Source organism: Serinus canaria, chromosome 7 (assembly GCF_022539315.1).
Source record: "Serinus canaria isolate serCan28SL12 chromosome 7, serCan2020, whole genome shotgun sequence".
In the NCBI taxonomy this organism is placed as follows: domain Eukaryota; kingdom Metazoa; phylum Chordata; class Aves; order Passeriformes; family Fringillidae; genus Serinus; species Serinus canaria.
In genome coordinates this window covers 10,714,066-10,728,920 of record NC_066321.1, presented here as the reverse complement: position 1 = coordinate 10,728,920, position 14,855 = coordinate 10,714,066, and the positions used below count along the sequence as shown (strand labels likewise).

At 41.5% G+C, this 14,855-nt stretch overlaps 1 protein-coding gene across 3 annotated transcripts in view; it reads right to left on the bottom strand.

Annotated features, from left to right (window-relative positions):
• Positions 1–14,855, bottom strand: part of SEMA5B (semaphorin 5B) — a 266,007-nt gene that overhangs the window by 118,241 nt on the left and 132,911 nt on the right. For all 3 annotated transcript variants that reach the window (XM_050976873.1, XM_018911345.3, XM_018911347.3), the window contains one exon: positions 823–922. In XM_050976873.1, coding sequence (XP_050832830.1) covers positions 823–922 — 100 coding nt within the window. The remainder of the gene's footprint in view (positions 1–822; positions 923–14,855) is intronic.

The window sequence follows — 14,855 nt, the reverse complement described above, 5'->3', positions numbered from 1 at the left end:
GTTCTAAGTGTTATACTTCAACTGATTTGTTAGCCCATGCTTAGTATATTTTTATTTTTGGCTTGTCTTATCTGTTTATTATGCATTAAAAAATAGTTGCTGTTAGGACTCATGATTGAACCACTTCTGATATATATTTTTTCACTGAAGCATAGCTCTTTTCCCCATTACAAATGCAGCTCTAAATTTTTAAGACCTTGCCTGCTCTTATCTTATGTGTTTCCCCTTTCCTTTTGTGACATCCTAAATAAAACAATGTTTAAAAATAAAGGAAAATATATGATAATTATATACAGTGTGCCAGAAGAAAGAGTTGCACCAGAACACATTGGGTGAGGACCTGACTTCATCAGCCAGATGAAGCAAAGAGGTTCTGACGTGGATTCTACGAGAGAAGAAAACAACCATTCACTTTGGCTCTATCACTTACTCAAAGGTGTATAGATGAACCTCGTTCTGAGCAAAAGTCTTGCCATGGCAAATAAACCATAAAGTCAAATTCTGTGCTGGCAGAGGGATGATGCAGAATGATTTACTGTAGCTCTCCTAACATTTACAATACTGAGTGAGATGCCAGCATTCTGCTTCATTAACCAGTCATTTTGATAGCATCTTTTTTTTTTTTTTTTTCCTTTTTAATTCTAGTAATTTTCTCTTCTTTGCAATTATACTGGATGTCTAAATCCCTCTACATAAATTATAGCTTTCTTTCCGAGGGGGAAACTGGCCACATAAGCTGGATACACACTCTCCTCTGAAGCCAGAACCTGAAGGGAAGGAGCTTGAGCAGCAACCCTAGACTCATCAAAATATTATCTTTACCTTGCTCCCACAATGAGCTGGTTCCTGTTGGCATCCAGTGCAAGCTGGGAAAAGTCATGCACCCCTGGATAGGTGAAATTCGACACCCAGGGCTTCAGATCTGCAATGGAAACGAGAAAGCAGAAAACAGTAAAGCTGCTCCAGAAGCAGTGAGTTCACCCAGACATCCACTAATGGATTTCCTGCTGAGTTATCTGTCAGGGGAAGGCTAATTAATAACCTCTTTAAAGTGTTTCTATTTATTCTGATTCTCGTCAGAATGTGCAAAAAACCCACACATAAACACAAGGCCGTCTCAGCAGTTATTTTCACATCCACAATGGAGTGTCAGTATTGGTTTCAGAGACAACAGCAGCTCAATTTTACTAAGTTTAAACTGAGGAAACATCTTCAGTGTCAGGATTAAGTGGTGTAAAAGGATGAGGCTGCCTGCCATAACACTTCCCCAGCCTTGCCTTCTGTGCTAATCAAAGGGAAACTGCTGCCTGCCAGAAAGAGAAGGTTGTGCCAACTGATGAAGAACCAAGTTAGAGAATACTAGTGATCTGCACTCAAGAACTAGCTGCTTCAATGACAGATTTTGCTTTCTCTTTCAGGTCTTAGGTTCTATGTTTCACTTTACCTAGCATTTCACAGCCTATCAGCTAAATCCTTCGTTCATTTTTAGATGGTGGGTTGTTAGGTGTCATCACAGCATCTTTGTGGCTGAGCAATTGCAAAGGCTTGAGACTGACTTTATCAACTGCCTTTGATTTGCTCATCTAGGCAACTGTCCAAAATGCAATCACACAGGTTAAATGCAAAGTATTAGATCTGACTATGCTTTGCTCAAGAAGACAAAGCTGTTTCAGAAGTTACATCAACTGAGCAATCTAGGGCAGGAAGTCCTGTTGTAAGAAAGAAATATATATATAAACTTGTTTTAAAAGAAAAAAGGTGAAATACTAGTTTTAAGGTACCCTCAGGCATGATGCTAGGGCATTCACAGCATCCTATCTTTCAATACCACCACCAACTTTGACCTTGTGTATATTACAGATCACAGAATTTCAATCTCTCACCTTACACCTTTACTGCACAAAATAACTGGAAATAGATTTAAATATGTCTTTCAGAAAGTCCTCCAGCTTTACTGTGAGGACTTCTCTTGAGAATTTATTTTGTTAACCACTCTGGCTGTAAAATACATGGAGAATACCAAATGCCTCAGGGGGCAAGGCACAGATGAGACCAAATGAGTATGACTGTAACCTGGCTGTGACCTGTTAACAAGTAGTCCTGTCTCATTCAAGGACTGGTTGTTGAAGATCCAGGAGGCTCAGCATGGAAGGTAATATCTTCTGGTCTCATGCCAACAGGACACCACCACACAGGCCAGTGACCTGATGACTCATAACAATAATGATGTAGTTCAGACCAGTTCAAGAGAGCTCCGAAAAAAACATCTTCCACATCATTTTACATCCCCAAAGATAAATTGGGGATATAAGTCTCACTGAAGGCAGTCAGGTTTGAACACTGTGTTGCAGGCATTAGTTTCCCTTTCCACAGGGGCAAGAGGACAATGCTGATGAGGAATCTCACTAAGGCCTGTGGTGTCTTGGCATGCTTCACAGGATTACAGATGTGTAATGGTTTGAAACCTTTGACACAGGAATTTTTGTGCTGCAATTTCAAGTCCTTTCTCCCTCCAGGGATGGATGAACCTTAATCAAGCCCTTAAGTTATTGAAACCTTAAGAAAACACATATAAAAAGTACTTGAACTCTACACAGCCTGCCTCTCTTTACAAAGCAGGACCCTGACATGGAGCTTCTGCCTCTGCCCCCACCAGCACCATGTTTCAAAACAGCTCTTATAGTCCCTCACTGTGGAGCTGGACACCATCTGGCCTGGCCCCATGCCCTGCCTAACTGGACACTGCCAGGGCCCCTCTGGTGGTGAGACCTCCATCCTTACAGTAATAAGAACTCTGCTGCTGGGGCTGGAGGGTTTCAGCCCTTCTCAGCATTCCTGTCACACTGTGTAACCACACACAACACGTGTACCTCCTCTGCTCTTCAATGAAAAGGCATGAGTTAAGGAATAACTCCTCTAACCTTCAAGCATCCTCCTACACTCCTCTGGGACCCTTAATGATGTACTAGCACCAGGGAGGCACTGCAGTTTCACCTCTGGCATTCTCCTAATGGGACTCTGACTTCTTTTTCTGTGGCTCTTTAGCTGCAGAGACATTTCTGAGCCAAGAACAGAACCAGCAACAATAACACCTTTCAGGCAGGTTAGCTGGCTGATGTGCTGCAGATCTTCTGGCATTTCTCTTGGTGATGGGGGTAGGATTAGAGAATTGCTATATAATGATGATACTTTTTAAGGATCCTGCTTTTAGGCCATAATTTCTCTTGTCATTTTACCTCCTCTTTTACTGACTCTTTCCCACTAACTAACCCACTATTAGAGTGCAGTGGCAGGAAGAATATTTCTTCATCTGCTGCTCTAAGCAAAAGCTCATCACTTCAGAGAGGTACACTCATCAGTGCTTCCTTTTAATGGCAAGATCTGACAAACTACAGGTAAAAATATTTTTTTAAAAATTAAAGGCAGTAGTTTGCTTGAATCTTTCCAAGTTGGCTCAAATGTCAATCAAGCCCAAGAAATAACAGGCAGTGTCTTGATTTCTATTAGTACTGCAGGTGGTACAACTTATAAAGAAACCCTTCCCAGTTATTAAATTAAAGGCTGAAAGGCATGCATCCTCATGGCAAAATTAAGCTTTTATAGGCATGTAGTTGGAGATTATTAAACCCAGCATGGTTTCACATAACAATGTATAAATGCAAGTCGTCAGAATTAATGCCAAATGGCACATTTTCCTTCCCAAACTTTTTTCTTCCTGTTGAGGGAGTGCAACTGCAACCAAGAATCAGGACGTGGGTCTTTTTTATTCAACATGTTCAAATCTACTGTTCAGACCACAGGCATCCCTAAAAACTTTTTCAGCTTCACTCTGAAACTAACTCAGTACTTCAAGGTAAATGCTGCCCTAGGTCCACCCCATATTAGCTGAAGTTTACACATATGGACCCAATGAACTCCAGAGATTGTTTGTATTTGACCTTCTTCTGAAGGTTGATTTTTCCAGTGCTGACTCCTTAATTTGGCTGGAAACCTTCAGTGCTGGGGTATGTTTACATTTGCAAAAGTATCTGTTTAAAAACAGTATGAAAAATTAAAAACCAAGGCTCTGGCTTTGCATGTCGGCAGCAGGAGACGGGAAACTTGGAACCACATGGCTTAGGGGCAAAATATTCATCAAGGCCTCCTTTGTGCTTCTCGTCTCTAATCACTTCCAGGGGGTTAAAGATCCGTGCTCTCACTTCCTCCACATGAAAACCAATGAACAAAAGTTTAATAGTTTCCAACACCATCCATCTCCAGATATCTGATTCAGAACCTCTAAAGCTCCACGAGTCCCTCTACGGCTCAAGGTGGCTCAGGTATCCAGCTGCAAAGAAGACAAAGTTTTGAAGGAAATGTAAGTCTGCAGGCACAGCGGTGCTCAGCTATTATGCAAGCCTATGGCAAGGTGAAAAGAGGCCCTCTGCCATTTCAGAGGATGGTCCCTGCAGCCTCCAGCACACTGCTCTGCTCTGACTTCGTGAGAGCACAGGGCTGGGACCAGGATTACTCAGCTGCACAAAACACAGCAAGCCAATTTGCAAGAGCTGGGTTTAAGGGCCTGATACAAAAGCTTTCCAAATCATTGGCAGTTTTCCACTGTGTTTGATGGTTTTTGGATCACCTTCTAAAGATATGGTGAACCTGGTAATACTTGAGCCTTCATCTCCTCAAAAGCAACTGCTCCCCACCTCAGCCTTTGTGTGTTTTGGAGGAAGGAAACATGTAAACACTGAGCTGTCTGAAGGACAGCATTCACTGCTTCATCTCACTTGAGCCCCATGTTGCTCCCATCCCCAGCAGGCTGTAACAGCTTTGAGTGTCCAGCACACATCACACAAGAGCAGAGATGTTAAATGCCCAGGCCTTGAAATTGCAAAGCCATTGTAGGTGCATAGAGTATGGCTACCTACAGTGCTATTCAACAACAGCTCTTAAAAAATAATTCTCAGCAAGGATTTCCTATTTGAAGCAAAAGAAACTAAACTGAACAGGACCAAGGATTCTTTGTGTAAAATGAGGGTATACCCACGAGCACAGACTAACCATGCTCCTATCCTAGAACTGCATGGAAAAGCTTCAAAGAGATCATAAAAAGACCTTTTGAGAGATAAATTCAGAGGGTCCCCATTCCAGAAAAGATAACCTGAATCCCATACCTTATGTAAGGCTCTGTAAAACAGGCTGATTCAAAAGTAAAAGTTTGTGCAATGAAGTACAGCATACACAGCACTTTGGACCTGTCAGACTCAATGGCAATAAAGAAGTACCTGTTCTGCAGATACTCAGACCTACTTTTGTGCAGTGCTAACTTGATCACACATTGAATGATTCCCTTACTGCCTCAGCATAGTCTCTTCTAAGTTCTCTTAACTCAGCTTACCAGTTCAGGACATGCTTAATTACTGTGTGTGAGTAGTGGAGCACTCCTGGCAAGGCTCAGATGATGGCCATGACTCCTGTAACTTGTACAATATCCCCTTTTGGTTCGCTTCAGCCTTGGCACAGGGCAGATGATGTATAGTGATTAAACCACTCAGTTTTATTTCAGACCACCCACTAGGCTGGAGGACTCTCAGTATTGGATTTGAACCATGACCAAGAGATGTAGATCATATTGTAAAACAAGGAAAGGCCTCAGGCTCTCTTCTTGGTACAGACTGACGAAATGTCCCCTTTTCAGAATCAGACCTACCATCTCAGACCATCCTCTGCTTCAATTATCCTCAGAATTCAGAGCTTTTCCATGAAGTAGACAGTTGCCTGCGAAGACTGAGGCCACAGCTTCTGTTGTGTGTGGGCCCCTGACCAGACCCATCAGAGACAAGGCAAACAAGCCTGTAACCAAAGCTGAGAAAGCTAATGATTACCCAGCCATGCTATCACCTGTCTTCTCAAATGCTTCAAGTGTGGACATTTCCAAGAATGCATAGACATTCCAATGAAATTACAGCATTATCTTTACTGGACTGTCAATGAATCATATTTTAATATCAGCTTCATTTTAAATTTTAGCTCTCAGTTGTAGGTCGCACCACAGGTTAGTGCAATAGACTTTGGACATTAACTTTTACTCCCACTCCATGCTGAGTTTTAAGAGTAGCCTCCACAATGCAAAACCACTCCACAATTTAGGAAATTTATCAGGGGAGGGAGAAATCTTTTGCTGCACGGGCAGAGCTGAGCAAACAAATGTGTCAGCACTCAGAGTTCAACTTTACTTATGAGGCCAAAAACTCAATCTGGCTTTACCCCAGAAGTCCTCCTACACGTGCATATCACCCTGCTGTCTTGTCTTCCCATCACCACCTCCACCTCATTGCTGGTATTCTCTCTTTCTTTCTTTCTTTAAACCTGATCCATTGAAATCTTTAACTGTACATTAAATATGTCCTCATCCCAACTGCTGCAATTTCCCGTGTCATTGTCTTCTCAAATCTCTGATCTCCACTCACAGCCCTGAGGATTTAGAAGGTGGTTGACAGAATACATGCCCTCCTACAAAATGGGCCAAACCAGCAGTTTCCTTCTCTCTCCCCTCAGTAGCTAAACCCAACTCACATGTTCTTCCAGCTGTCTCAGTTTCATGGTTTCATTCAGTTTACCCTTCTGACCCCATATTCACCTCTCCTCCCATTCCTGCTTTCTTTCCTAGCAGTCTTCACCTTCTAGACATGTTTCTACCTCATTTCCTGCCCACTCAAACAATTTTTCCTGTCTTGACCAACTACAAAGCCCCTTCTCAAATGAAAGAGCAATGAACTAACCCATGAGTGGCCTGTGAGTCACTGTGATAGCAGCTTGCAGTGAGCCATTCCTTTTCCATGAGATCCAGGAAGCAAGAGTTGCTAATATCCCTCTCCAAAGTGTCCCAGAATATGTGGATAGGAGATGACTGGAAAAATAAAGAATAAGACTTTTTATCTTGGTCTTGTAAAAGAAGGAATAGTCCTATCCCTCAGCTAACAAGGAATAGAACAGCACAAAAGAAAAGGCTCTGGTTTTTATCATGCTGAAGGAAAAAAATACCCAAACCAAAGACTCAGGTCTTGCCTCCACAGAGCCACAGAAATCACAATAAACGTAGTAAAATTTAAAGCTCTGGATGATTTTATGCCTATTCTCTAAATGTCTACAGCTTCTCTCTGAACTGATCATGTTGAGCTTCTTCCATCCCAAGAAAGAAATGACAGCTGAAGATCTAGGCATGGTCCCAGGAGACCAATAGTACTGACACAGGAGTTCTCTGTCTTGAACAAATCATGAAACTATTTAATGTCTCAATGGTTCCAATTGTTAAATGAGTTTAGGGATACTGGCTGGTGCATCAAGGTGTAATTATCTGTAATGCATATGATGTACAGGAGGCACTAAGTATTGCATATTGCATACCAAGCATTTTGACTCTTTTATTTCCTAAATTTTAATCGTTTCTTCAAAACAAATGTTGCTAAATTGTTTCAATATGAAGAATTAAGAACTTAGTCCAAACCAAATTTTTGCAAAAGTACAATTATAACTGTTTGTTTATTTACTTTTTTATTAGTAATATGGAACAGCTGGCAAACCACACCAATATATGAGGAAAAACCCAGGGATTCAGTCCGAGATAAAGCATACACTAAATAATAAGCATGAACTAGTGCTCACTTCCAGTATGGGACAGTGTGCTGGTAAGTTGTCCTGGGGCCACATCAAGGAAGGATTTTGAAGGACTACAATTCACATTCCTAATTTGCACATGGTGAAGAGTGGGCAGAAGTTCCATCCAGACCTGACCTGAGCAAAGCTGGGAGGCTTCCAGGAGCCAGGAGACTTTCACTTGGTAAATCCCCAGGCCTCAGGCTGGGGATTGGGAAAGAAGTTCTGTAACTTGAGAGAGCTTCTTCCCTCTTCAACATGGTTCCTATAGCTCAGGCCCACCAAGACCTCAATCCCCAACTAACATAAAATCATTTAGGTTGGAAAAGACCTCTAAGATCATCAAGTTAATTAACTCAGCACTGCCAAGTCCACCACTGAACTACATCCCTAAACCACTGAACTACATCCCTAAGGGCTCCATCTACTTTTCTGTTAAATAACTCCAGGGATGGTCAGTCAAATACACCACATCAGGTTCTCCTTGACTATGGCCAATAAAGAGCAAGAGGGTATGCCACAGTGCTGCAAGAGTGGTGGATATGGATGTGTGTCCATGAGACATAAGCATGCCCATTTGCCCTCCCTGAGATTTACAGGACCAAAGGCGTGTGTCTACATATCACAGGACTTTATGGAAAGAATAAATTTGGCTTTCCTCAGCTGGCTGTCAGCTGGGACAAACACCACCCTGACACTTCCTCCCCTCCTCAAGAACCTTGCCTGCAGCACCACAGAGCACTGCGCAGTGTCATGTGGCCACAGCCCTGTGCCCCACCACCCGCTGGTGAAACTTGGCTGAGCAGTGACACACACAGCCCCACTGTGAGCAAACCCAAAGACTTGTTTTCCTGAGGATGTTGCAGAGTGTTTAAATACTGTGATCTGTTGTTTACTGAGACAAGCCCCACAGCTGTCACGCAATCTCCCTTACTGAGAAAGATAAAGTGAGTGCTCATGCATCACTTGCAGCTTCCTATGACATTCTGATCAGTATAATCCCTCTCTTCAGACAAGAAAGCAGCCTGCATCCTGGCCTCTACAACCACGGCAGTCTGATGGGGAAAAAAAAATCAACACCTCTTTGTCATCATTAAAGGCTCCTGCAGTCTGTCTTCTCCACACTTGGAGGCAAATTTTTTTCACTATCCTTACAGTTACATGTCTAAATCAGCCACTAGTGCCAGTAGAGGTGGTGCAATATTCAGGACAACCATTTTCACGACTGAGAAGGTAGGAGAAAGCAGAGAAAGCAGGGCTAAACTCTCCTTGATTTTTTTTCTGCGGGTAACCAGATCTGCCACAGAAGCAGAAGTGTCTGATTGTGGGGAATATCTGAAGCAGAAGGTGATCCTCTTTGCTGGCCAACCAAATACTGAACTGGAGATGCCCAGTTTAATGCACTGTTTGTGCTGTGTAGCTGTCAGGCCTACGAGGACTCTTTGTCTTCTGCAGACAAAACTCCCACCATGAGGCAGTTAGAGCAAAGAAGGAGAGCACAGGCTGTAAATTCCTGAAAGAGTTTTGAAATTAGGCTGTTCTCATTAGAATCTGTGTTTTAAATTGGAAACTGGCTAATTATAAACAACCCCATGGACTTCAAGAAAAGTACATATTCAGAACCTGAGTAAGATGAGACTATCTGTAGGCTTCCAGGGTGAACCCTGTATGATAAAAAAAAGAATTTTTCTTATGGGATTGCTAGTACTAAAGTGAAATTTATGAAAACATAATGCCATCTTTGAATGGAAGGTTTTAGAAGAATGTGCTACATTAACACGCACCAGAAGCAGATGTGCTAAATAAATGAAGTCTGCTGTACCACTGCTGTATCACAAACTTGTTCAGTTAGGGAACTATATTAAGTAAGATTTGAAATTGAAAATGAAGTCTCTCCAAGGGATGTCTTTGTTTGCACTGAACCACAGAAAAAGAAGATATGCACTTCATTTTAGATGTCCACCCTTTTTCTTTTCTCTGATGTGTGCCCTAGATCAAAAAAAAAAAAAAAAAGGCTGCCCATCTCTATGTCCTAGATCCAGCCCCTGTGCCAAAGACAGGACCATGCATATACTGCTGTTAGCCTCAGTTACACCAGTGGTACCTCTGGAAAATATCAATCAGCTACTCTGCTGCTCACATGAGTTTTTCATGGCCTCGGTCCATGCAGAATGGTGACCTGAGTGCCTGTTCCTCCACACTGTGAGTCTACCTCACTCAGTCCTGCTGCTGAGGAAGCCTCCCTCTCAACAACACCACCACTCATGGTCACAGGCTGCTCCTTCACTTGACCTGTTGTACCTCTTTAAAGTTTTACCTTCCCTCACTCCCATATGTTAAGTTACTCCATCACTTCACTTCCTCAATGTTCACTGCAAAGTCTTCCTTTTCTCTCCTGCTCCTCATGATTCATTCCATCTAAAGCATTTTGTGAATGAAGGGCATTCTTCCAACCCTCCCTTTCTTCCTGAGGTCCCAAGAGACAGCACACTGAGTAATTTTTTCAGTCAAGTCTCATTGCTATTATTTGTGAAGTGCTTTGGACATCATTGCTACAAGCCTTGCTTAATGGAAACAAAATCCATACTGAAATGCACTGAAGGTCAAATGTTCAGAAGCACCCACAGGATGCCACCAGTTTCCAGCTGAAACTCCATCGTTACTTAATGTTTGGGCTCCCTGCATGGAGAACCAAGAGCAGCAAGGCTATGAGCTAGAAGACAATTCTCCCATAATGTATTGTGCCATCCCTTAATGCTTACATACACCTCTAATACTTCACCTCACAGTCTTCATCCTTCTTTAGCTAGAATTTTAGTTTGGATTGTCAAAATCTCACTTGCTCAAGAAAAGTGTATATCTTGACCAGAATTTCCTATGGGGCTTTCCCAGCTGGCCTTTGGATGAATGCTAATGTGCCTTTTTTCCATCAGTATAGAATACAGGGAATAATGTATTAGTAACCTATTCAACAATAGTGGGAGTGTTTGGTGAAATGTAAAGAACTTTCTACACAAATAAATCCTACCTTATTATCCTTCAGCCCACAAAGTTAAAATAGCTTTTGCTTTCAACACAAAAAACCATTTAGCTGCTCCCCACAGGTTTCAGTGTTTTAAACTGGACACATTTCAACAAAATGTTGTTTAAAAAAATAAAATATTGAGGAAATGCATAGCAAACTACATTCAAGTCATCTGAATCACATTTATCTGGTAGGAGGTAATAATTACAGACAGTCTGAAGTAAACCCCCAGATTTAAACACTCCCAAACTAAATCACTTTGAAAACCTGAGGCAACAGACAGAGCAACTTGTCTGCATCTAGGAGAGATTGAGGATTAGACAATGGATCACCTGCCACACATTGAGAACTCACACAGTCCATGATGATACAGTCTGCAAAGCTGAGATTTGCAGTCCTGAGGATATCTAAGCTATTCAACCAAGTCCCCCTCTGTCTGTTGCCTCAATGTGGGATCACCTGAAGTGTTTTTATGGATGAAGACAGGCTGCAATTATTAAAGCAAGGACAAATGATGTTCTTCCAGCTTATCATAACTGCCATGACCCAGGGGAAAAAGTCCTGAGAGACAGAACAGAGAAAAACCTGTGAAGTTATCATACTTTTTCCTGAGCATACTGATTTAATGGATGAAATTAATGAGAAATAAATAACTGGAAAGAACTGCAAGTGGAAGCCTGTCTACAACTCATTTCCAGTGAAGTTGTGAACATTCAAATGGTTCACGTAGCACAGATGAGTTTGCAAAGTTTTAAGCACTTGGTAAACAAGATGAAGCCAAACACTCTGCAGCCATTATAAACATGAGTGCACATCCCCCATGGCTGTGGCTCTTGAAATAAGAAACCTTATAAAGGAAGGAAGATATAACATGGAAGATGTTTCTCATTTTCCCAAAAGGCATGTTACAAAGGAGCTCCAAATATCTTTAAGGAATAGCAAGGGTGTTTTATATCCAAGAAACCTGTACAATGAAGTACACTGCTGGCAGTCAGGACAGTAGGACACAGGCACAGCCCAATTGCAAATGCAGGCACTGATCTATTGGCAGCAAAACCCATACAGAAAAAAACAAGAAATATTAACATGATTGACAAGAAGGAGAAACAAATTCTCTGGTGTTTGGCTTACCAGAGTGGACCACGGGGCACCTGTGCTGGGATGACAAACTGTTTTGTGAAATGGGACTTGGAAGCATGTGTACATGCATGTATAAATAAAAAGGGATACACTAAGAATACACTTGACTTGTTTCACTAAATTCTCAACTCACTGAAAAACAAACAAGCATGCAACATCCCTGATGTAGCTAGCCACTAACAGTCAAATAGGTAGTAAGACCCAGAAACAGCCTCCTGGGAAGCAGAAGATCATTTTCTTATTGATCTAACAAGGGAAATCAAACTTTAACAGGATTTCCTATAAGCACAGAGTAGAACAATCTAATTATGAAAAGTCCAGACTGGGTATGTTATTATTGCTGGTGAGCTGTACAATGAGCACCATTTATAAGCCCCAGGGAAGGTGGGGCACCGTTGTGATAGTTTGGTACTGTGCAAACACACAGGACAGTGCTTGCAGCACAAAATTCCTGTTGTGTCCCTCAGGATCTTCATTCAGGCTGCAAGGATAAACCATTCAGCTCATGTTCCCTCCCCAGCCCACATCTCTCCTGGCAGGGCAAATGTTATCTTTAGCATTTAAAGTATGTACATCTAGAACCAGAATGTATGCCCCTTGACTTGTCTAGGCCATTTTCTCTGTGTCACATGTGATGGCACAAACCATCTTGGGAATGGAGTCTGTAAAGAAACACACATTTCTTCAGGTCTGAACACAGCTAAAGTTAAAGCATTTCATATACATAATCTCCTTTCTGCTTAAATGGGTAGGACATGTACTGGGTTCTACCTTTCTTACCCACTCCCATAACAAGACAAAGAGTTACAAAGCAAATCAAACAGATGATTGGCTAGTGTGGATGAGATGCAATAAGAACATAAAAATACAGAATTTCTCAGGAAATAAGGGGAAAGTAGAAAGAAGTTTTACTTGGGTTCTTCTACAACAAGGCTATTATCCAGTCAACTGGATATTAAGAATATAATCTAGGGGTAAAGTATAATAAAAAGAGACTGAGCACAAGCAAAGTGGGAACTGAAGACTGGAGAACACAAAACATAGTATGGCATCCCATATGTCTGGTGATGGGGAGCCTGGTTAGCAAGGTTGTGAAAAAGAAGTTATTCAACCCCTTTGTAACATAAACTGTTTTGTTAGCCTATTCATTCTGGCAGTAAATTAATGTACCCTGTATGACTGAATGGTCAGAGGCCTTATTATTATTGTGGCCCATTCAAAGAAAATTGCTGGTGTAACATAATCCTTTCCCCTGGCAGCAGGAGCATCAGAAGGGCTCTGCTGGGGTCACTCTTTCAGTCATTCCACACTCCCATTGTGTACAAGGTTGTGATTCATGAGTTGATGCATCTGGAGAGCCACAGAAAGCCCCTGAGGCACACTGTTAAGCAGAGATATCCTCAGAGCAATCTGGGAACACCACATAAAATTTAGATTCCCCTACTTGTCTACCATTGTAGCCTAAACCTGTATGTGCTGGCATCAGAACAGGGTATAGCTTTAAGAGAAATCAGATTATGAACTGAGATGTGGTTTTGGACATGTGAGCCCTCTTCACCAGACCTTATGTGCAGTGGACAAAAGGTGCCTTTAAATTTAATTCCTACAGTGTGTTTTCCAGCTGAGCTTTCCAGCAGAAAATACAAGATGAAACTGTATCGTGAACAATCACAAGGAAACAGGTGCTGTGAAAAGACATAACTCTGAATCTAATTTAGGTTTAAGAATCTCAAATGATAATCTGGGTTATTTTCTTGATGCATCTGCACTTTCAATCTTTCTTTCTTTTGCACAATTGTCAGGTTCTAATTAACTCACCAGTTTGTGCCCTCTATCATTGAAAAAAGGAAGGGAACAAGAACAAGTGGAATAAGAGGACAGATTTTTTTTTCCTGTGAAATATTCATGCCTTATTAAAACAAAGCAAACTGGCAGATTATGAGTGTGTTTACACAACCATCAGTTCTGCAGAGTAGCACTCATATTGAGTGCCAAGAAATGCCCACCAATTCCTCAACTTCAGGAATAGGGGATTTAATATTCCCTGCAGAATGATTTACCTCAGAGCAGGATTGCACAGACACATCCTCTGTAAACTCAAAGTTTGGTGCTCCTGGTTAATTGAGAGAGCAACACTTTTTCTCTTTTCCATACCTATAATATTCTCATAACTTTTTTATTTACTGAATTGAATTTCACTGTTTTTTAACAGCAAGGGCTTCTCCTTTTGGCCCTCCCCAGTTAAAACAGATGGTTAGATTTATTTAGCAACAAAAATCAAGGTTTATTTCCCAGACCAAGGTTAGAGCCAATGCTGTATCATGTAGGCTTAAAGATTCTGCTAATTTATTTTAATCTACTTAAACCTTTAAGGCATGGATAATGGAAAACAGACAAGAAATCTCTTAAACTTTCCAAATTAAGAGACAAGAGTTTCCTCCTCTGTGAAGAATAGTAAAGCTCTCTAGAAGAACCCTGAAAGGTCAGCAAGGAAGCCTTTGACTACTTTCTTCCTGGAAACCCTATCTCAAAGGTCACAAAACCACAACTGAATTGCCTTTAGCAAAGAACCTAACTAGAGACACATTGCAAGGTACTCAATTGCCTTTAGCAAAGAATGTAACTGGAGATGCATTGCAAAGTTTTAAATGGGAAACAAAATCGATATTCCAACATTTCAGAGGAAACCATTTTTAGCAAGGAGACTCAGCAGCTGCTGATTCTGGCACATTGAGTTGAACACACTAGTCTGGAGTGAATTTTCAAATAATAGTGGTGCCAATATAAAGATCTAGCTGCTGTCTGGATAAGTGGACAGATTAACCAGACAACAGTTGATGACATGGACGGTTATGGAAAATCTGAGTGGATAAGGAGAAGAGAAATCCCACTCTTCAAAAGAACAGGAAAAGAATAGGCCATTGCAACACAAAAGCCCCCTCTCACATTCAAGTTAAATGCCCAGATGAAGGACAGAAAAACTACTAGCCCAGGTGACAAATACATAACAAAACCAATCCAAACTAGGAATGCTACAAACAAAAGCACA